The sequence below is a fragment of the Dermacentor variabilis genome, chromosome 3 (assembly GCF_050947875.1).
Source record: "Dermacentor variabilis isolate Ectoservices chromosome 3, ASM5094787v1, whole genome shotgun sequence".
Taxonomy (NCBI): Eukaryota; Metazoa; Arthropoda; class Arachnida; order Ixodida; family Ixodidae; genus Dermacentor; species Dermacentor variabilis.
In genome coordinates, this window is record NC_134570.1 from 145,957,025 (window position 1) to 145,979,009 (window position 21,985).

The following is a 21,985-nucleotide window of genomic DNA, read 5'->3' on the forward strand; positions in this document are numbered from 1 at the left end:
CGACGTGTGCCGTAGCCACGTCGATTCGTTGAGCAGGCGTCCTTCGTTGTGTGGGAGGGGATCGGGTGTGGTGGCTTAGGTCGTAAGTATCCTTGATTTTCATCGGCCCCACTAGTCCGAAAGTCAATACGACGACAGAAACCTGCGACATGGTCAGGTAGGCAGCAGAAGTAGCAGATAGGCCTGTTCTGCGGGGTGCGCCTAGGATTAGTGGACGGCGGTGCGGATCGGCGAAAACTTGGCGGGTTGGGGCGGATAAGCGCACGTACAGCGTAAAAGTCATTTGCAGGTCGACCAGAATCCGTGCCGAGTGGAATTGCTGGCGACTGCCTGCGTATGGCTTCAGCATAGGTCAGAGGAGCGGAAACAGGCGGATGTTGGTAGGAAGTTGGTCACGCCTCAGAAATTTGCTCCTCTATGGTTTGTCGTAGCGTAGGAGCAAGCGGCTGCGCGACGTCCGGTACACAGGGAACGAGGAAAAACTGTCGGGCCATTTCTTCTCCGACAAACTGCTGGATTTGCTGCATTAACAATGTGGTCTCAGTAGAAACGTGCCCAGAGTTATTGCTGACATGTTGGCCGTGCCAGAGCACGGGTGGCGTGTAGAAATGCGCTGTTTCCGCAACTCGTCGTAGCTCTGGTAGTACTGAACCACGTCCATGACAGTTTGGGGATCATGGGAAATGATCATTTGGAAGGCGTCGTCCTCGATTCTCTTCATGATGTGTCTGATTTTATCAGCCGCAGACATAGCAGGATTGATGCGACGGCAGTGGTCGACAATGTCCTCAATGTAGGACGTGAAGTTCTCGCCGGATTGCTGGGCGCGACAGCGTAAGCGCTGTCTTGCGCGGATCTTGTGAACAGTGGGTCGGCCGAAGACTTCCGCGAAGCTCGTTTTAAAGGACGCCCATTTGGCAATATCAACTTCGTGCTTGTGGAACCACAGCTGCGCCACGCCCGCCAGGTAAAAGCTGACGTTGCTGAGTTTGTCGCCGTCGTCCCATTTATTGTGGGCACTCACCCGCTCATACGAAGTGAGCCAGTTCTCAACGTCGTGTTCGCCGGTCCGTTGAAAATGACAGGGTCCTGCTGTCTTGGTACTCCGGAGCAGGCGACCACCGGTGGTGCGGTAGGACTTTGCTGTGGCACGTCGGCAGGCGATGAAAAGACGGGGGGTGGAGTCTGGGTACGGAGTTCCCCGATGAAAAATGGAACCATCGCGCTCCACGAATTTATAGCACGCGTTTAAGGTTAGATACACTTAGCTTTTTATATCAATGCCCAGAAATAGACAACGGCTGAGCGGGCCGAACTAGAGAACCAGCAACAACAACCGTCTTCTTCCTCTTCGTCTTCTGCTGGCGCCCGCATTTATCATCACACCGTTTTTTTACAGCACCTAGCTTGAAACCATGCACAACATTCACCAGTCAGCTATTGATATCTTGTTGTATTTTTAGTTTGCTCTTTCGAGTTCCCGGACACCCGAGGCCGTCGCACCTTTCGCACATTCAGCAAGCGCAAAATCATGCCAGTGTCTTCTGGTGAGTGTTCGCCGTTTTCTGTCCCGCCAATCAACTCCCCTGAGAGGCTGTTGACCAACTTTACCAACAGAAAACTATAAAGAAAGTGTTTCCATCGTCTGCGCGGAAACCAAGCGAACCCACCTGGATAGGATAAGATAGGATACACTTTATCGCTCTAATTTATAGAGTCATTCAGCGGTCAGACCGAGTACTTCCATCTACTTCATGTCGATGGTGACTCCCGTCTTGCAGGGTTGGCGCCCCTATTACAGGGCACCACTGACCGTGGCTGCTCGTCGGGCATGGTGTACCAGCCCCCGTTGGAGACATGGGTTGCCGCTGGAGAGCACACTCTCCCACTGCTCGGCACTCGGATTTTCTATACTGTGGAATGTTTTGTTTTTGCTGCATTCACACGTAATATGATGCAAGGTGGGTTTTGTGCCACACCATGGGCATATGTCCGTGTATTGGTTTGGTAACATTTTGCTTAGTATATGTAGATTTGGATAGGTTCCTGTTTGCAGCTTCCGCCAGCAAAGTGCCTCTTGTTGATTAAGCATGTCATGGGGCGTATGGGGAGTATTTGACCCTCGTTTCTCTATGGTAATTTAGTATATCAGAGTACGTCGGTATCACCGTCATGAAGTCTTCGGCGCCTCCACTTAGGTCCGCTCGGTTAGTAAGCTCGCGAGCGGTCCTATCGGCCCTCTGGTTGCCTTGAATTTCAGTGTGTCCCGGTATCCAGAAAATGTTGTGTCTAACTGATCTTTCGTGTTGGCCAACGCGGTGGAATATTTGGAGCGCCTTTTAGCCAATTCTGCCATTGATGTAGTTACGGCATGCTTCCATAGAATCCGTTAATATTGCAAGAGATTTGTTAGCGCGCTAACCCTCCGCGGCCGCCAGAGGAACAGCCATTTCTTCTCCCTCACTTACCGTACCGTCCCGTGCCGACCCGCAAGTGATCTCCTTATAGTCCGAGCCAATTAATGTCGCGACGACTTTTGGCTCTGTTGTGCCTCGTTTCCAAGGATACACCGCGTCGTCCGTATATAGGATGTTCGCCATGGTTGCTAGATATTTCTCTACATATTTTGCCCTAGCATTTCGCCTGGCTGCGTGTAGGTTTGGGTCCATGTTTCTTGGCAAAGACCCTACCCTGATGGTGCTGCTGTAATCATCTGGTAGGTTTGCCGTCTCTGTTCTTCCCTTTCTCTTTCTTGATGTCCCAGCCTTTTTAGAAGCCTCGCCTGCTCGACGGAGAAGTCCGAGCTCCTGAGAGTCAGACGAGGAAAGCACTCGAAAGAGGAATTCAACGTCACCCTAAAAGGACAGAAATTACCAGAAAACGAAGTCAGAATTCTGGGAATGTGGGTGCAAAGTAACCAACGCTGCACACACACTATAAGTCTACTCAAGCAAGCGACAACACAGGTAGCGCGCCTGATCACCGGTGTATCACAAAAAAGAAGCGGCATAAGGGAGGGAGACACGGTTACGCTGGTTAGGAGCCTCGTAATCAGCCGAATCACGTACTCCCTCCCCATTACAACACAAACAAAGGCGAGAGGGACCAGGCCGACGCCATCATAAGGAAAGCCTACAAAACAGCTCTTCATCTGCCGGCCAACACTTCGACAGAGAAGCTGGTAACCCTCGGATTCCATAACAGGTTCGCGGAGCTCAAAGAAGCACAATTAGGGTCGCAGATACTAAGACTCCAGCAGACTACCACGGGCAGGAAACCATCTGGAAATCGCAACCACCCGCATGTAGTACAAAAGAGTGAGCGAGCCGATTGCTACTGCGTCGGCTATTCCGGCGCCAGCGTCAGTTGCGCGTGCAAGTCCTAACCGACACCTTACGGCTGGCTCGCAGCTCCGACGCCGCCTGCGATGCTCGCAGTTCAGAACTATATTTTTATTTTTAATGTTTATTATTTCATACTAGACTTTTATTACTTTATAATTTGTATTTCTAAAGGAATAATGTTTAGTTTGACACACCATTCATTGTATCTCGTCGTGTAGTTCATCGTAGATAGCAAAGTTTATTTTTGTCGTGTTTTGCTTTCTTTTTTGTCACTGTCGATTGCGGTCATTCATGAATTGATATCGCCACTGTCGCGTTTGTGCGCCTACTCTGCAGTGGCATTCGCCTTGTGTTATATTTGCTGCACGTAGATTTCCCCGTCTTTAAATTTCATTTCAGAGGTAGTTTTCTTGTCGACTGATTGATTTTCTTCGGTATACTGTTGTAGGAATAACGCTTTTGCAGCGCTGATGATCTTTTCGCGCCTTGCTGAATAACACTTATCTTATGTTGATGTAACCGGAGTGTCCCCCTTACCTAATGCCTTGCTGAAGGCTTCTACGGCATTCATAAATAGATATTTCTCTTATATGAAGCAAGATTCCCTATGCCGACACGCGGAAGAGTAACTAGTATTTTTTCTGTGTAAAGAAAATTTGAATCATAGCATTCATAATTATCACAGTGCCTTCGTTGGCGGTGACTATAGTATCCTAATAAACGAGTACGTAATGGCATAACGTATCATTTCACAATTTTTGCGCACAACTTATCGCTGCGTCCAGCCTGTTGCATTGCCTGTTTCTCGAAGCTCAAACGGCGTTACGATTGGGTAGCGTGGCGTTGTCGGCAGGATGCAGGTGTCCGGTAGACCATGGCGACCAGGTAGGAATGAGACGATTTCTAGTGCGAAACTTGCATTGTTCATACAATGGTTGCTGAAGGATATAGAAAAAAAAATGAATGATTTTAAAGAGACATTGCGGAACCCCTTAAATAGGCCCACTAAATTGTAGGTGGGATCTTGCTCATGTCAAGGTCACGTGACATGCACTGAGTCGCCCTCGGTGCTTTTTGGCTGCTCCCACTTTCCTGGGCGAAGTTGCACGTCGCCGTTTTTCCCTTGCAGCTGCTCGCACTTTCCTAGGCAACGTTACGTCCCCGTTGGTGCTTTGCGGCTGCTCGCACTTTCCTGGGCGAGGTTGCACTTGCTTGCCTCCAATGGGGGCAACCCGCGGGTCTGGGATGGGCGGCTGATCCTTTCTTCTAGGAGACGTTGGTTCGCGGAAAAAGGTCTCCCCTACTGTCGGACAGCTGGCGGAAAGCGTTTTCACGCACACACACAAAGGGGCCTGTAAACACTGCATGGCGTCCGCTAGACCGGCAACCATTCGAGACAACCATAACAAATTAGGAATACATCCTCCGTTTGGTTGAGCAGGGTCTTTCAAGCATCCTTTTTGCCTGGAGTGTTACACGCCAACCGCAACAAGCCTTGAAAATGCGGCACGCAGCGGGCAGTCACACACAAACTCACGCAGCAAAACACATGGATTTCCCCTAATCTCAAATGCAACCTTTCTTAAAGTTCGCTGCGTCTTAGCTGAAGCATTCTTTGTGTGTTCGCGCTTTTAGTGACGTTGCATCTCGAATATTTGCCTTTGGGGTGGCATGCTGATTACGGAGAGTTAGGGTTGTTCGTTCGATAACAAAGCCAACACATACGTACTTCAGAAAAGTGGTGAAAGGGACCAGTTGGTGGCTGTTCATACGTTCTACCTGGAACGTGACGAACGCTTGCAGAGATATACCGCTTCTACATGCCTAGATGAGTGTACTGGGAGAATGCGTTTGGAAAAAAATAAACGCATTTGAGAATTAATAGCCGCCAACACGCTTTTTGCCGCGCGTACACCTTCTCCTGTCATTTTCTAATGAGTAAGGATTCATGCATCACTGAAAAATAATGTTTTGCTCGCCTCATCAAAGCGGCAGCAACAGTACTGAAGTGCGCGAAAGCCTCCTCGACGCCTGAAAAGTCCCCAGGTGACAGCGCCGCGGTGCAGAGAAGGAGCCAGCCATACCCTCCACTGAATTTAAGCTCTTTGCGTGCGGATAGGAGTGCTAGAAGAAAACCTGCTAGTGCACGCAAACCTCTGAGGTCATGCTGGCATACGATCAGCTCTGATATCGGGAGCTGCAACATGCAGGTTGAGTGGCTGGTTATTGGAAGATAATCCAAAGTGCAAGCTTAGACGTGGCTGTGCTCTCACTACTACTACTCTTACCTTTAGGAAATCGTTGATTTGCCAGGATTACCAGAAAAACAAAACAACAAAAATGGCGACGATGACGCCATGAATTTTGACAGGATCTGCTGATGCCTAGTTAATTTTTTATCGGTAAGCTTGGACTACGTCGCATTTAAGGATCGAATACTGAACTTGGGAAGTTTCGATTACCTTTATTTCGCCACAACAACCCAAATGCGAGACGGAAAAACACTATGGTGGTAGACTGATGTACCAACGCTAGATTTCGGGCACGAAAATAAAATAACATGGCCAAGTTAGGTCTTAATTTTCTATTGCTTAGAAGCCCACTATGTATCACAAAATTAGGAAAAATGAACTTTTTTATAGTATACGTTACCATTATCAACTGATTTAGTGTTTCTCTTTAGTGGCCCTTTCGATAACCCATCAACTTCTGCCCACTTGTGAGAGGTTCTGAATCTGTATCGATGCTACAAATAACGCGGTTACATCGTCCTCCTGCAAGGTGTGCCGGGCTCTGCAGGTAACATTCGGAATGTTACGCGCCTTTTTACGCACAGGCTAATATAACTTAAGATTCATAAGAAAACGTTCACTTATTCATTATTAAAAAAACATGATTGTGTAGAGACAGAACCGCGAAGAAGTTTACCGGGAACCAGTGAAAATTTCACTAATACTGTCACGTTCCAGTATGGCAGTATCTTGACGCAAGCTTTTAATAACACCTTGATGAGGCTAGTTGGTTCATATTTATACACAGATTTACCCGCGCGAAAAAAATAACCACCCGGAGAAACAAATACGACAGACAAGCGTTGACTGCCAAATGGAAGTTTGGTTGAAATTTACCAGCCATTTCGTGCCTTTCCGAGCGCAGGCATGCGTACACCAGTCACATATACATGAGAAAAAATAGCAAAATCACTATCTTTAACGCAAAAGAGGTTTTATTCTTTTTTCCGATAAGGCAAGAGAGGAAGCGTTACACATTTATGTCTTTCCGTTCGAATATGATATGCCTCTGTTATTTCCCTTTCCCTCTTGCCTTTCCCTTGTGAATTTTGTCGTTTCAAACATGGGAGCACATGCGCACTTGTTTCAATTCCCCATTAAATGATTTCAATAAACATTCTTTACGCTACTGCAGTGCTGACGAGCTCTGTCTTTGGAAACAGTGTCCCGTTTCTCCGATATATGTTTTACCGCAGATCAGCGGCATCTGGTAGATAACGCTGTGAGAGAGTGAAGCGAGTTTTATGATGGGTGGCTCACAGGGGCCTTTCGAGCGTTTTTATGCGCTTGCACGCTCAGGAAAGCTTGTACGGGGCACTGAAACATAAATTAACAGTAGGCCTATCAGAAACATTCTTGAGACTGTGCAGGAACTTGTGCAAGTTCGGCACCAGGTGTACTGCGCTTTTGTTATTATTCTTTTCTTTGTGTACTGGTTGCAAACTTATTAAAGTGCTCCAGTAATCATCCAGTAAACTCACTTCAGTGAGTGCACTCGCAACATTACCAGTTAGATGCCACTGCTCTGTGGTGAGACATAATAAATTGGACAAACGGGACAGTGTTTCAAAGCCAGAGTTCATTTGCCCTGCAGTAACGTAAAGAATGGTTATGGAAGTCATTTAGCGGCACATCGTAAGAAATGTGCATCTACACCCATGTTTGAGAAAAAAAAATTCACAGGAAAAGGGAAAATAAGTGGGAAAGGGAAATAAGCGATCACATCATGCCGGAAAGGAAGGAGGTGAATATTGAAGCGCTCCCTCTTTGGCTTTCTCGGAAATGGAAATAGCTTTCTTTTTCGCCGGAAAGATTCAGATTTTGCTGATTTTGCTAAAGTATATGTGGCAGGTGCACGTATGACTAATACCGGCAAAGGTATAGAGTGGCTGGTGAACGTCAAGTAAAATTCCAGTCGGCTGTCGGCGCTTGTCAGTGCCGTTTCTTACTTCGCGCCCTTGCTTCTTTCGCATTGTTCAGCCTAACTTCTCAGAAATTTCTAAGATATAATGAAAGATGTATCTTTTATTTTTATTTGGTGAATACTCCGCTTAGCTACCATGCGTCATTTATTTTTTTCTTTATGCTTCGCGTGCTTCATTCGTTACACAGCAATCCAATATGGCTCAATAAAATAAGCCACATGGTCAATGTATCATTGTTATCAGCTTCCTCTGAATTCCCAAAGTGCTGGTAAACATTTCATGCAGTGACACACCAATGGCGTTCACAAAAGTAATGCTTTGACGGAGCTCCGTGTAAAGGTCTTCATCTCATACACTTTTCGTCCTCAATGCGCTGGTTCCACATAATAGTCGTTACTCTACAAGACTCCTGCTCGTAATAATGCAAAACCGTATAGATAAAGGAATTGTAAATGAAGCAGCGTATATTTCCACATGCTTTCTTTCACTGAAATATATTTTTGTTTCTTACCCTTCGGACCCAGAAATCGTCCTAGGGAAAGCCTAAAATGATCTTTCTCCGGCCCGACTTTGATACTCTCGTAGTCCACAGAGACGCTTTCACCTGTGTGGTTCTTCAAGACAATCTTCAGCTTCATGCATTCTGCATTCGACGTCAGAGCATGCAGCGCTCTATTACCTGTTTAGGACAAAGTTAAAGAAAAAGGTGTCATAGAGAATACCGGGAGCAATAACAATATATTCAGCTACGAAAAACGAATATTGCGAACGCACAAGAAAAATTACATTGGCTGTGGCACTTCTGGGACTATGCAAATATGAAACAATGCCAAAATTACAGAAAACAACAACAGTTTGCAAAGTTGCTGCCACCATTGCTTTAGAGTCTTCATTTGTGGGGTTGAACGTCCCTTGGCAACTTACGAATTATGTCCGGCTGCGTAGTAAGAAGCGTCAGGATAATTTCGGCCACTTCTGGTTATTTAACATGCATCCAAAGCACAGCGCACAAACATTCTTTCTGTTGGCCGCGTTCATGTTGTGGTCGCTTCGTCAAGGACTCGATCCCGCCACATTGATTTTGTAAGAGTATATAGGCGTCAGAACGTCAAACAAGACGACTACGTGTAAACAAAATTTGGTTCTCATTTTGTGGAACTTAGTCGTTAGCCTAGTAAATTGTTAATTTTCACTATTCAATTCAATAGTGGCCATGAAAAAGAACTGCTTCCCAACGAGCAAGTGAGGAAAAAATATAAAAAAAAATTTTCCCTTTCACTTTGTTGCACCTGGTTTCAACTGTAGTCCCAGCATGAGCAGTCGCATGGATACCGTACGACTGTAAAGTTCCAAACCACATACGTCATCCACACTGAAAATGTAACGAGACTCCGACTATAGTCAACTTGTTTCGTCAAAATCTAGTTCGCAGAACATCCTCCCTATTGCAACCATATACGAGGTCACTCGAGCGCTCCCGACCAGCTCTGCTTTGACGTCGCCGATTTCCTCCGGTAGAACATCATTTTACTCCATGGGGCCCCCTTCTCGTAACTCACGGGCCGCGGCCGCACCATTTTGGTCAGAGTCAACGACGAGAACTTGCGCTGCTGCCCAACGGAGCACAAGCTGACCGCTCCCTACCATCTTCAAATAAGCGGTCGCACCGACCCTTTAATCGTAGCCTGCCATAAATGTTCTCTGTACGTGCTTCATTAGACCACCGTGACTAACACCTTGCGCTGCCTCTACGTAACGTTTGCCTAGAATTCATCACGCCACGACACCGCCGGATTCTGTCCACGTGCATTCTGGCCGTGAACCGTCGTCACTTCTGAACACCCCAGTTCCTGCAGCTAAAGCCCCGCCCAGGGCGAACGCACTTGATGTGCCGACTGCGCCAGGCAGATTCCAGCTCTCGCTTGCCTGGCTCACACGCCAACCACGATAGCCTGTATTATAACCGGCGCCAAGATAACCGCTTATCAATTGGTTCTTTAGTTATCCAGTGGCACCAGTTCCGTCGTGTATGCTTGTGGGAGAAGCTGCTGTCACGGTACGTTGGTCATTACTGTGTCGTCCGTAAGGTGGCAGATGTCGGCTACGAGATCGTTCCTGTATTTTTGACTAAGCCACTTGCAATCACGTCCACTGACATAGTTCGTGTAAGCAAGCTCAAAGCAAACCACCCTCCCTCTGATCAGCATGTCTGGCTGCCAGTGTTGCCAACCTTCGAAGCCAGCTTTACTTCAACTTTTTTTTCAAAATTTCCTAAATTTCGGAAGACTTTCGCTAGAGCGATTCTGTTTTCCTTTGTAGACATTGCTGCACAAAAAAAATTCTAATATATAAAAGAAGTGCGACGTTTGTCTTTAGGCTTATTTCTAACCTCTATTTGAAATATTTGAAGCTTTAGTGGACTAAAGCTGAAGTTTTGTTGCAGCGCAAGTTGTTAGTTGAACAATTTTTGTTTTTGTTTTGTCGTTATTTCTTGTATACCGCGCTAATACTTTTTGTATTGCCGTTTATTTTGTATAACATTGTATAACATACCGTTCCTTTGTAATCGCTCCTCCATACAATGCATCCCAATTTGAGGGTATTTGGAATAAATAAATTAGAAACACAGCACAGCATGAAGTAATTCCCCGGAGAAGGAACTTACACTTTTCTCAGCATGCAAGACAAGACATACACGGAAACTTTTAGGATTGCAGAGAAGATAGGCACCGGACCTCTCTTACAGAATGTTACACTGTCAATGCAGCATCAAGACACCAACGTAAAAGACGCGAAATGAACCTTCCTTGTTTACCATGCACCAGTCTGCTGCTCAACGCCAAGACCACCTTGTCATGCTCGGCGGTAAAGTGCGTATCTGTCAGCCTATGCTGAGATTTGCCTTACTGCATTCTTTAGTGTTGCGGTATGCGCTTCTTTCGCAGGTGAAAACTTAATATTTCCTTCTATGTGCACGAACATCCCCAGTGCAACAGCAGCAGTGCATTATTATTGATTCGGTAACCAGCCCTGCGATTAAGAGAAAGCGTTTGATTCAGTCAGAATCCCAGCAGTCATGGAGGCATTAGGGAATCAGGGTGTAGACGAGCCGTATGTAAAAATACTCAAAGATATCTTAGCAGCTCCACAGAAACCGTAGTGCTCCATAAAGAAAGCAACATAATCCCAATAAAGAAAGGTGTCAGGCAGGGAGATACGACCTCTCCACTGCTATTTACAGCGTACTTACAGGAGGTATTCAGAGACCTGGATTGGGAAGAATTGGGGATAAGAATTAATGGAGAATACATTAGTAACTTGCGATTCGCTGATGATATTGCATTGCTTAGTAACTCAGGGGAGCAATTGAAATGCATGCTCACTGAACAGGAGAGGGAAATCAGAAAGGCGGGTCTAAAATTAATCTGCAGAAAACTAAAGCAATGTTCAATAGTCACAGAAGAGAACAGCAGTTTAAGATAGGTAGCGAGTCACTGGAAGTGGTAAGGGAATAAATCTACTTAGGGCAGGTAGTGACCCCGAATCCGCATCATGTGACTGAAATAATCACAAGAATAAGAATGGGCTGGGCTGCGTTTGGCAGGCATTCTCAGATCATGAACAGCAGATTGTCGTTATCCCTCAAGAAAAAAGTGTATAACAGTTGTGTCTGTGGGTGAGGGAACAAACGCTAGTTAATGACATCTTAGTTGAAATCAAGATAAAGAAATGGGCATAGGCAGGACATATAATGAGCAGGGAAGATAACCTATGGTCATTAAGGGTTACGGACTGGATTCGAAGGGAAGGGAAGCGTAGCAGGGGGTGGCAGAAAGTTAAGTGGGCGGATGAGATTAAGGAGTTTGTAGGGACAACATGGCCACAATTAGTACATGACCGGGGTAGTTAGAGAAGTATGGGAGAGGCCTTTGCCCTGCAGTAGGCGTAAGCAGGCTGATGATGATGATGATGAACCAGCCCTGGGCATCCACGCCCTGTAGTTTGCTTGGCATGATGCGTTCACTAAGCTGCAGTGCGATTATTAGTAATGATTCGCATGTGAACGCGATGGCTATGTGCGGTTACTCAAATCAAAACACTCTTTCACGGCAGCAGTTCCAGACATAGGTTGCTTTGGCGTCGGAGCAGTGTTTCTTCTAAGCCCTTTCAGGCGCCAATTAATTCCTTTGATTGAAAACTTATTTTCGCCGCACTTCTTGCATTTTAGGACCAACCAAAGACGTAGAGCTGTAAAATGCACTACGAAGTTTCTATTGAGGGAGCTTGGTCAAGTGGACATAGTGTCCGCTCCTTGTAAAAACTCACTAGACGAACATTAGATAGGTAGGCACCAACTCTTTCATGTCAAGCTGGCTGGAAAAGTACAAACCCGGTCACTTGACGATTATCCCTGGTGCAACACATCGCGAAACACGGTGAAAGCAGAGAACCCGATACACACAGCCGCATACTCCACTAAGAAATAAACACCCGTGTAACTTCCCGTTAATTTAGTAAACCATACTGAACACGTTATTCAAGTTTGCAGCGCAATTAAAATCAGAGGTGCATTGAACACATTTTACAAATCCTTATTTTCGCGAACTGTTTACCTGTTCACTATGTTGGCGTACACAAATGTGCATGCAGCTCTCTAAAGTCCTAGCAATATATTTCCCTAGATTTGGGCAAATGTCCCTATTTCCCTGAATGGCGCATGCAATCGCTAAATCTAGGGAAAATTCGCTAGGTTTGGCAGCCCTGGGTTGGCCCTAGACGGCGTTTTTACCGCTGAGGCTAATACTACGCGTCTACTGAAAGCAAGGCAAAGCAGCCATCGCTGTGCAAAGAAAAGGAAGATGACGATGTTGTTCTGCACGCCAGCAGTCTACAATTTGGGTGACAGACATGCATCGCAGCGTCAGTATACCCTGGACATTGTGTTTTATTTATGTAACAATATCTCCCCTGATCTAGATTCACCTTCAGTATCTGCTACAAACTGCGTGCCACAGTGAGGCCAGTAGAAAACTCACCACGCTGAAGTTACAGGCTTTCTGCAGAATCCGCATAGCGCGAGGCCAGAACCATTCATCTAATTCACCGTAACCTAGGAAAAATCTTTAACACACGCCCATGCGTGTTTGCTGATGCGGTCACTCCTAGAGGTGATGCTATGCTTTAGAATTCCAGTGCGAGCACGCGTTCTTTAAGTTCAATATATAAGGAGAAAGTCTCTGCGGAACCCCGCGCAGAAGTGCAACATTATCGCAGTGAGTATTTTCAATTTTCCTAAATAAGCCCGGAAGGCGTGTGTTCCTGCCCGCGTCCTCACGCGCCCAGCAAGTACAGCAAAATCAGTTTTAAGAAAAGGTGGTGGTTAGGCTCGACGTCTCAGAATGCACTCAGGCAGACGCAGCAAGTCAGTAAGTTCCAGCTACATACCCACTGCCGCCCTTCCAAAAAAACATTGTGGTCGTATAGCTATCGAAAAAGCAAGAACTTCGCCGATACACACATTGGTAACTCCGTCTCGATAAGCCCGGCCACCTGGTAGCTCACGCCGCGAGGAGGTTCGGTTTAGAAGGATGTGCGTGAGTGCTACATTGATGCCAGCTGCAGCCTGTTTATGAGCTACAGACCATCGACTAACCTTCGGCTCGACCTGCCGCTTGTGCCCTCACCCAGCTGCCCTCGAGGGTCTACCGCACCTATGGTGAAATTGTGCCGGACTGCGCTCATCAAGACTCCACTACATGTCATCACCTATGGATCTGTGGTGCTCACCATAGATGACTGTTGGACTTCATTAAACACAGCGTGCCCATATAACTTCCATGCATCGCACGCTTTGTGTCGTAGGGCAACCTTTCGAATAAAGAAAAGCCAAAGTAAGCTTATCGAGCATCGAATTGCATGTGGGCCTAATTGGTGGAGGGGGGGGGAGCGTCGGTTGAAAGTGTTGTAATGATGGTAACTATGGTGATGTATATGGACATCTGCAGGGTACGAGACACTTCAAGAGGGAGACGCACTATGGGTGCCATACTGAAAGTTAGGCTTAGACCAACGTTTTATGGTTGTGCAGCAATTTCGGCAGCAGCTTCAGCGCCCGTTAATTTCCTTGAACAAGCCAAAAATTTTACCAACTTCTTGTAGTTCCATAATGAGGACTACTGTTCTATACACAACCATTCTACAGGAATCTGGAAATGTTTTCTTGAACGGCAAATTGACATCCATGGTTTAATACCATGAGGTTACAGAGAAAATCAAACATCATCCACGTCGTGGTTTTTTCGAAGAGATCTTTTTATTAACGGCATATTTCGTGTTCACAAGGCACTTCTCGCCTACTTGTGAGCAGCGCTATGCTCACATTCAGAATCCTTCACCAAAGTGGAACAATGCGTATACCTTATCCTTAAATTACGCCTTGAGAATGTAAGTTAGGGAGCTTTAGAATAGGGAACCTAAGCCACACCCAAGTGTTTCGGGACTCGACTCTATTTCGGGTCCTTCGCACTCTTTTGTACTCACTGTGCGGTCTCTTACACCACCAGCGGCTTTAGTCCCATAAAGCTTAGGCACCCTGATCGAAAGCGCTCTATTGTCTTCAATGCGCACTGAGATTGGCTGACAGTGACCGACATCTGCAGACACCGCTCCGAAGCCCACAGGCCATCTAGCAGTTCAATGAGGCATTCGTTCCGCTGGGGCAGTCCTTCTCCACAGGCTAAAGTAAGGCCAGCCTTTATTATTTCTTTCACGCTTCATGCTGCAGGAAAGATTTTACCTTTACTGCATGATTTCGTCCTACGAAAAAACTTAGCGAACGAACAATGCCGTAAAATGGACGTGTCGAGTGCGTCATTGAAGGCCATTATTGGTTAATCGAGGCGACTTTCAATTGCGGCTTTTCTTTGTCGTTGTGCTAAATAAAAAGCCCGTCGCAAAACCCCATAATTTAGGCATCAAGAAGGCCAATAAGGATGTTTCGTTGGATGCTTTCTGCCCATTGGCAGTCTTTTTGTTTTCCTAAACATACCTATGAGTATTTGATGTCCCTATCGCTAAAGTTGTGCAGGAAGGTGAATGAACAAAATAAGGGGACACGCAAATCATCAGGTAAAGTTTAGACCAAACGACACAACCGTGCCACACACGTGAGCTCCGAGCCAACCCAACTTACCAAACCAGTGCTCTTTGGCCGGATCACCAAAGCCGGTGGCATACTCTTTCCATTTACGGTAGAAGTAGTATACCCTGTTGCCGAACTGCCCTCGTCTTTGAATGACCTGCACGAAGCACAAGCAGAACAAGAAAGCATGCACTATGTAGTGATCCATTTGTCTGACAGTTTATGGCAGATCAGGACAAAAACGTGTGAAATAGTGAAAGTTACTTGCTTAACGAATTATATAGCCCTGTAATTCGACAACATAGATAACCTAACGTGGGCACGTGAGGCGCGAAACGCTATTGATTCGCAGTTACCATGTCCCACGGATAATTTTCTTCAACTTTGAAACTGGCATCCAGACTTGATAATTTATTAATCCGAAAGCGAAAATTTTGCTACTTCGCAGGTTTGTGCTCAACTGATTTATATAATAGTGTATTTTGGTATCGCTCGTAAGAAGATACTATTATTGGACAGCTGAAGCCGTTTGATAGCCGTCTGGTCGCCGTTTTAATAAACTGTAGAAGTGTAATGAATAAGGCGGAAGAATTGGCAGGACTAATTGAGACGGTGAGAGCTGACTTAGTTATTGGCACGGAATCATGGCTGAACCATGATATCGGTGATGGCGAAGTCTTTCCCAGCGAATTTGTCGCGTATCGTAGAGATAGGTCGAGCCATGGGGGCGGTGTATTTTTACTTGTGCGAAGTTCCCTGAAATCTGTCGCCTTAGACATCCCGTGTGATGTCGAATCTGTTTGATGCACAATGACCCTAGATGATAATTCTTCGTTCGCCGTAGGTGCATTTTACCGACCACCGAACTCTGATTACAATACACTTCAATCGCTGAATGAAATTATCTCGGAAGTTTCAAGCAGACCATTCATTCTGGCTGGTGATTTTAACCTGCCAGACTTAGAATGGCGTGATGGAATATGTGTAAGCAGCACTGGGTGCCGTGTAAACATAGAAATGAAAAATATTATTGACAATTTTGGTCTTATTTAGTTTGTTACTTGCCCAACTCGAAATAGTAACGTTCTAGACCTCGTGTTCTCGAATAACCCCAGTTTGGTGAATAATGTCAGTGTTATTCCAGGTATCAGTGACCACATGGCCGTTGTTGCAGACATTAAAAAAGAGAGCAGAAGAACCTTAAGTTGTGCAACTAGAAAGGTTTTTCTATTCAGCAAGGGTGACTACTCAAGCATAGCTCAAAAACTAGAAGATTATCTGCCCGTGTTTGAGTGCCTTGCTGAAACCGATGGTGTAAACGACTTATGGCTTAAGTTTAGGGATAAGGTGTTAGCCCTTGTGGATAAGCATATACCTGCGATGCAAGCAGGCAAGATTAATAAATGCAAGAAGCCATGGATGACGTCAGGTATTTTGAGAGAAATCAGGAGAAGGCGACGAGTTTTCCGTAAATTAAAGAAAACTGGAAGCAGTGAGCACGCGAAAGAATTACAAGCATTAACGGAGCAATATAAAGCAAGTGTCGAAAAAGCAAAAGTGAGATATTTTGAAGGGCTCAATAATAAAATGAAAACTAATCCCAAGTCGTTCTGGCACTATATCAAGGAGTGCGGATCTGATAATGTTGGAGTCAGCGAACTGAATTTTAATGATACGGTTATAGTCGATGAGGAAGCTAAAGCCACATGTTTAAATACGTATTTCCAATCCGTGTTTTTGCCTAAGCATGACGCTCCTTCCCAACGGCACCCAAGCACGTTTCCACTGATGCCGCCGGTGGAACTGAGTGTTCGTGGTATCCGTTCTCTTCTTGAAAGCCAAGACGAATCCAAAGCAGTTGGTCCTGATGGTATCTCTCCTCGTGTACTGAAGCGATGTGCTGCGCCCATTTCGCTGTACCTTTACATAATTTACACTAAGTCCCTTTCAACAGGCACTTTACCCGATGATTGGAAAATTTCCCATGTTGTTCCGGTTCATAAGGGTGGCTCAAAAAAGGATGTAACAAATTACCGGCCCATTTCATTAACATCGATATCATGTAAACTCTTTGAACATATCCTATTTAAGCACATATTGACCCATCTTACAGATAATAATGTTCTGATAAATGAGCAGCACGGTTTTCGCAAAGGATTTTCTTGTACCACGCAACTTATAGAGTTCTTTCATGAGTTGGCTTCCAACGTTGACGAGCGTGGGCAAACAGATTGTGTCTTTTTAGATTTTCGAAAGGCCTTCGACACCGTGTCGCACTCCCTTCTCCTCGTCAAACTGCAGATTCTAAATTTTGACCAGAATGTACTAACTTGGATAACCAATTACTTGTTCGACAGGCGTCAATGCGTGCATTTAAATGGGAGGTGTTCATCCGATGTTGGTGTAACGTCAGGCGTGCCACAAGGCTCCGTCCTTGGACCGCTCTCATTCCTCATTTTGGTTAATGATATTTCTGTGGGTATTTCATCGCGCATGCGTTTATTTGCCGACGATTGTGTTTTAGATCGGCAGATTAGGGACGCAAGTGACGGCATTTATTTGCAGGACGATTTGGATCGTATTACAAGGTGGTGCCAGAAGTGGCAAATGTCGTTGAACCCGAAAAAGTGTGTGCACATGCGTGTTTCCAAAAAAAAAGAAACCATTTGAGACATCTTACAGCCTGAATATGTATGTCATTGCTACTGAACCGACATGCAAATATCTTGGTGTTGTTTTATCGCATGATTGCTCATGGAATGCTAATATTGATTATGTTGTTGGTAAAGCAGCAAGGGCTCTTAACTTTATCCAACGGAACCTAAGATGGGCACCCCAGAATTTAAAGAACACAGCCTACCTCACCTGTATTAGGCCGATTTTAGAGTACGCATGCCCTGTATGGGACCCGATGCAGGCCAGGTCTATAGATAAACTTGAAAAAAATTCAGAATAGAGCTGCGCGGTTTGTTTTAGGGCGGTACAAGCGGACAGATAGCTGTACCGTTATGAAAACGGAATTGGGCTGGGAATCGCTTTCTTTACGCAGAAAAAAACTGCGGTTGAAGTTTTTCTTTCGTATTTTTTATGGTAACACTGGAATTGCTTATAATAACTACTTGTATCAACCCAATTACATATCCAGTAGAAATGATCACCGACACAAAGTGAAAGAGTACCGTGCAAGAACAACTATGTATTACAATTCCTTCTTTGTGATGACCATCAAAGATTGGAACCGGCTGCAAGAGACGCAAGTGTGCTGTATAAATGAAGAAGTGTTCTATTTAAGTCTGTAACCCCCCCTGTTGTAATGCCTTACTGGCAAAGCGGGGCACTCACTGAATAAAGAATAAAGAATATAGCCTCTAAAAATGGCCTTCTTTAAATGCATTAGCATATCTAGGCCTACCCAACGACGAAACCCGTCGGTGTGTTTGTCACGTACAGTGAATCACTACAAAGAAATTAATTTAGTAAAAACAGGTGAATAAGTTAGCAAGGAAAAACACTGGCAGCGGTGAGTTTCGAATCTACCACCCCACGCTCAGAAGCCAAGTGTCTTACCAAGTGGGTTAAGCACATACTTTATTTTTCAGTTTTTTTTTCTTTATTTCTCGCTTGACTACGAGCATAAATAGATGCGTGTGATCCCAGATAACACTCGTTTGATATGCGTTGCAACATCGAACATTGACATCACATCTTGAACGCATTCAATCGTCTTATACACAACACGTACTTTCACAACCACTTCCACAAACTATTTATGCACAGATTGGCCTTTAACATCACAGTGTCTATGTTCCAAGAGACCACAGCAGAATGTATGCAGCCGGTCTAAAAGGATAACACCTGTCTGTTGAAGATCAGTTTCAGCCTGCAAAAGAAGCAATGTCATGTACATTGAGTGGAAGGTTTATCTTTAAAGTTCTCTGTAACATATCCCAATATCGCACAGTTACAATCAATGAAAACTTGTTCAATAGTGCCAGCTTTGTTGGAGAGAAAGAATCTTCTTCCCGACGGCACATAAATCACTCTTTGTTTTAACCACGCTTTAACAGGTAACGTTCCCGCGCGAGGCTTCAACATATGTGTTTTAAAGTTCGCCGGTGTTTAGATATATTTAATCCTTGTGAGTACTTCTTGCCCACGCCATCTTGGAACATTAACCGACAGATTGGCAAAGAGAAAACAGACGCTTTATTTTTACTTTGCCAGTGTACTCAAGTGAAAATCTTGCCCTGAGGAACTGATCTAACGTCAGAACTTCGCGCAAGAACCGTGACATTGTGTAACGAGTGCCACGGCTGAGAGAGAGAGAGAAATAAACTTTTATTTGAAGTAGTGATTTGTCAGTGGAGATGGGAGGGTCTCTTATTCCAGGAACCCTCTGGCTTCGATTGCCCTCCGGGCCTGGGCGACGAGTTCGCGTTGGTCGACCAGGTCCGGCATGGAGATCGCAGCCTCCAACATTTCAGCGAGGAGGTTTGGGTCCGCGTCTGTTGCTATTAGTTTTGGCGCTGTGATGCTTGCTCGGGCGTTCGTGCATTGCATGAGGAGGTGCGCCAGGGTATCTGGCACGTTGCAGTGTGGACAGATGTGGTTGTATAGCGTCGGGTGGAAACGATGCAGTAAGCTTCCGTGGGTAAAGGTATTGCTCTGGAGTCGCATGTAGTCAGTGGCTTCGTTTCTTGTTAGTTTTGGATGTGGTGGAGGGGAGACCCTGCGTCCAAGCCGATAGTGGTGTAGCAGCGCTTGGTAAGTTAACGGTATTGTTTCCATTTCCTCCTCTGATTTGGGTGGGTGGGACCTGTGAATATTCCTAAATATGAATATTTAGGGAAAGATACTGAAAAATGTCTATAGCTTTTTCTCTTATTGGGGTTTGTTTCGCGATCGAACTTGCAAGACCACTAGAGCTTCGTTCAGATCTTTACCCTGGCGAAGAAGGTGCATGATTATGAAATTTCTCACGAGCATATTAGGTATGTTTCTTAAAATATGTAGTGCATTTAGTTTGTTCTATCATCATTTTGCAATTACGGCAGATTCTCAAGAAAATAATAAAATATAGCGCCGAGTTCCTTTGTTGAGAAACACTAAATGCAGGAGAGGCGTGTGTCAATCCGCGGTGGCTCGTCAATTGAGGTTCCGCAAGGACAGAGGGATGCACAAAAGTATTATATACAGCGTATCTTTGCGACATGCACAAATGCTCTTAATCCAGTTTAAATCGGCTTCATTCATTGCATCAGGGTAACCTGCACACAACATTTCTCTTTTCAATGGTTTTCAAGATCTTCCTCTAACACAATGAAAGATACAGTCATATATAAAAAATTTATGGAATTTTTCTTCGACCAGATCATGGCGAAGCTTTATTATTGCCATAGCAATTACATGGACACACCAGGTGCATTTCTGCCGTGGCCATTGGCGTCCGCGTCGCTGTGAGGTCCCGTATGAGTGGAAGCTTGTGAAGGTGAGCCGGCTAACGCGGCTCAATGTCGTGTGCACGATCGAGGAACGCGGCCCAGATGCGTGCCCTCCCCTGTGGCTCGCGAGGAGATGGGTGAGGTGAGGTAGGAGGGGCGTTTTCTTCCGGTGGCTGCTACGGTGCCTCGATATCCTCTTCGCATGCCGCTCCGTACTGAGTGGAGACAACCATGGCGTCTGCTACGGCGTTGTCTCAAAACCGAAACTAGCCCAAGTGTTCATCATGATCATAATCATCGTCATCAGACTCCCTACACCCCGGTCATGTGCTAATTGTGGCCATGTTGTCCCTGCAAACTTATTAATCTCATCCATCCACATAACTTTCTGAGGCCCCTTGCTACGCTTCCCTTCTCTTGGAATCCAGTCTATAGCCCTTAATCACCACCGCTTATCTGCGCTCCTCATAACATGCCCTGCCCATGCCCATTTATTTTTCGTGATTCCAACTAAGGTATCATTACCTCGCGTTTCTTCCCTCACCCAATCTGCTGTCTTCTCGTTGAACACAACATATGAATACAACAATCAAACCCCAGTGTTCACCCACTGCAAAAACCATGATTTGAGTATGATGCATACCGTAGGGGTGGAGGGGGAGGACAAGGGATTAATTTCGACCACCACGGGATCTTTCACGTGCCCCTAATGCACGCATGCCCTTCGCCTGGCGCCACAATGAGAAAACACGTCAGTCAGTTGATAAGGGTTATAAGGAGTGGTATGGGGTTATGTGGGTCTCAGCACTGCTGATAATCGTTCTACTTTGAAGGATAAGGTGCCAAAGAGCGATAACCGCTTTTAATGATGGGAGAAAATCTGATAGGGTTGAAATCACTGATAAGGATTGATAAGGGTCGCATCAAGTCCGATATAGATTATAAGGGCTGGATTATTTCCGACAAGGTTGATAAGGGCTGGAATATGTCTGATAAAGTTGATAAGGATAGTCAAGGGGTGATTAGAATTGCATAAACTGCAATAAGGTTGATAACGACCGCTAAGAGTTCATATGGGTTTATACTGGTCGCATCAAGTTTGTTAAGATTGATAATGAAACCGGGCTGCGTGGAGATGAGCAAGTGGCACAATGCTTACGCATACTTTGACAACTCCAGTTGAATTTCTCCAAAATCCTTATTTTTCAGTGCTATCGCATTTGGTTCTTTTCCTAAAATTCTGCGAATGCATACACAGGCATACTAAGTAGTGAACTTGCCATCGACGATGTCACCTAAACCGGAGGCGGTCTAAGTCTTGCAAAGCATAAAAAATGGCTGCACGCACCGTCCAGCCTCCTCCGTCGGTCTTCATGTCGCAGTAGACGACTTTCCCTTTGACGTCATCTTTCCCAATAAATATGTCGTACAGGCCACTTGTCGTCTGTCCGGCGCGCTGAAGGTCGGCACAATGCCGGGGCCGCATATTGCCTGCGATGTACACGCGAATAAATACTGGCAAGCGGATTTTTTCATATATTCAAAATAAAAACAAGCTTCGTTTGGTTCCTCTGTGATCTCAATCAAGCTTTCTTTATTATTGCACTTGGCAGCGAAGCTGCGAACTCGTTATTTTAGCACAATGTAACTACATATAAATACACATCTGCTTCCTGAAAATCTTTTTTGTTTTTTGAGAATAAGGCGCCCCGCCCTGAAACATTTCCACAAGGCGATGCGTTTACTTCAGAAACATTGCTGTGATATTTAAGTCGTAGAAAATGTTAGCCCTGCTAAAATTTGCTTTTTCTCAATTTTATGCCTATGTCGCATTTGATACTTC

General features: G+C 45.4%; 1 protein-coding gene across 1 annotated transcript in view; it reads right to left on the bottom strand.

Annotated features, from left to right (window-relative positions):
- LOC142574797 (uncharacterized) overlaps positions 1-21,985 on the bottom strand; it is a 106,075-nt gene that overhangs the window by 51,045 nt on the left and 33,045 nt on the right. Inside the window, exons 3-5 of the mRNA XM_075683808.1 lie at positions 21,491-21,633; positions 14,753-14,858; positions 8,072-8,239 (exon numbers count right to left, since the gene is read on the bottom strand). Coding sequence (XP_075539923.1) covers positions 8,072-8,239; positions 14,753-14,858; positions 21,491-21,633 — 417 coding nt within the window. The remainder of the gene's footprint in view (positions 1-8,071; positions 8,240-14,752; positions 14,859-21,490; positions 21,634-21,985) is intronic.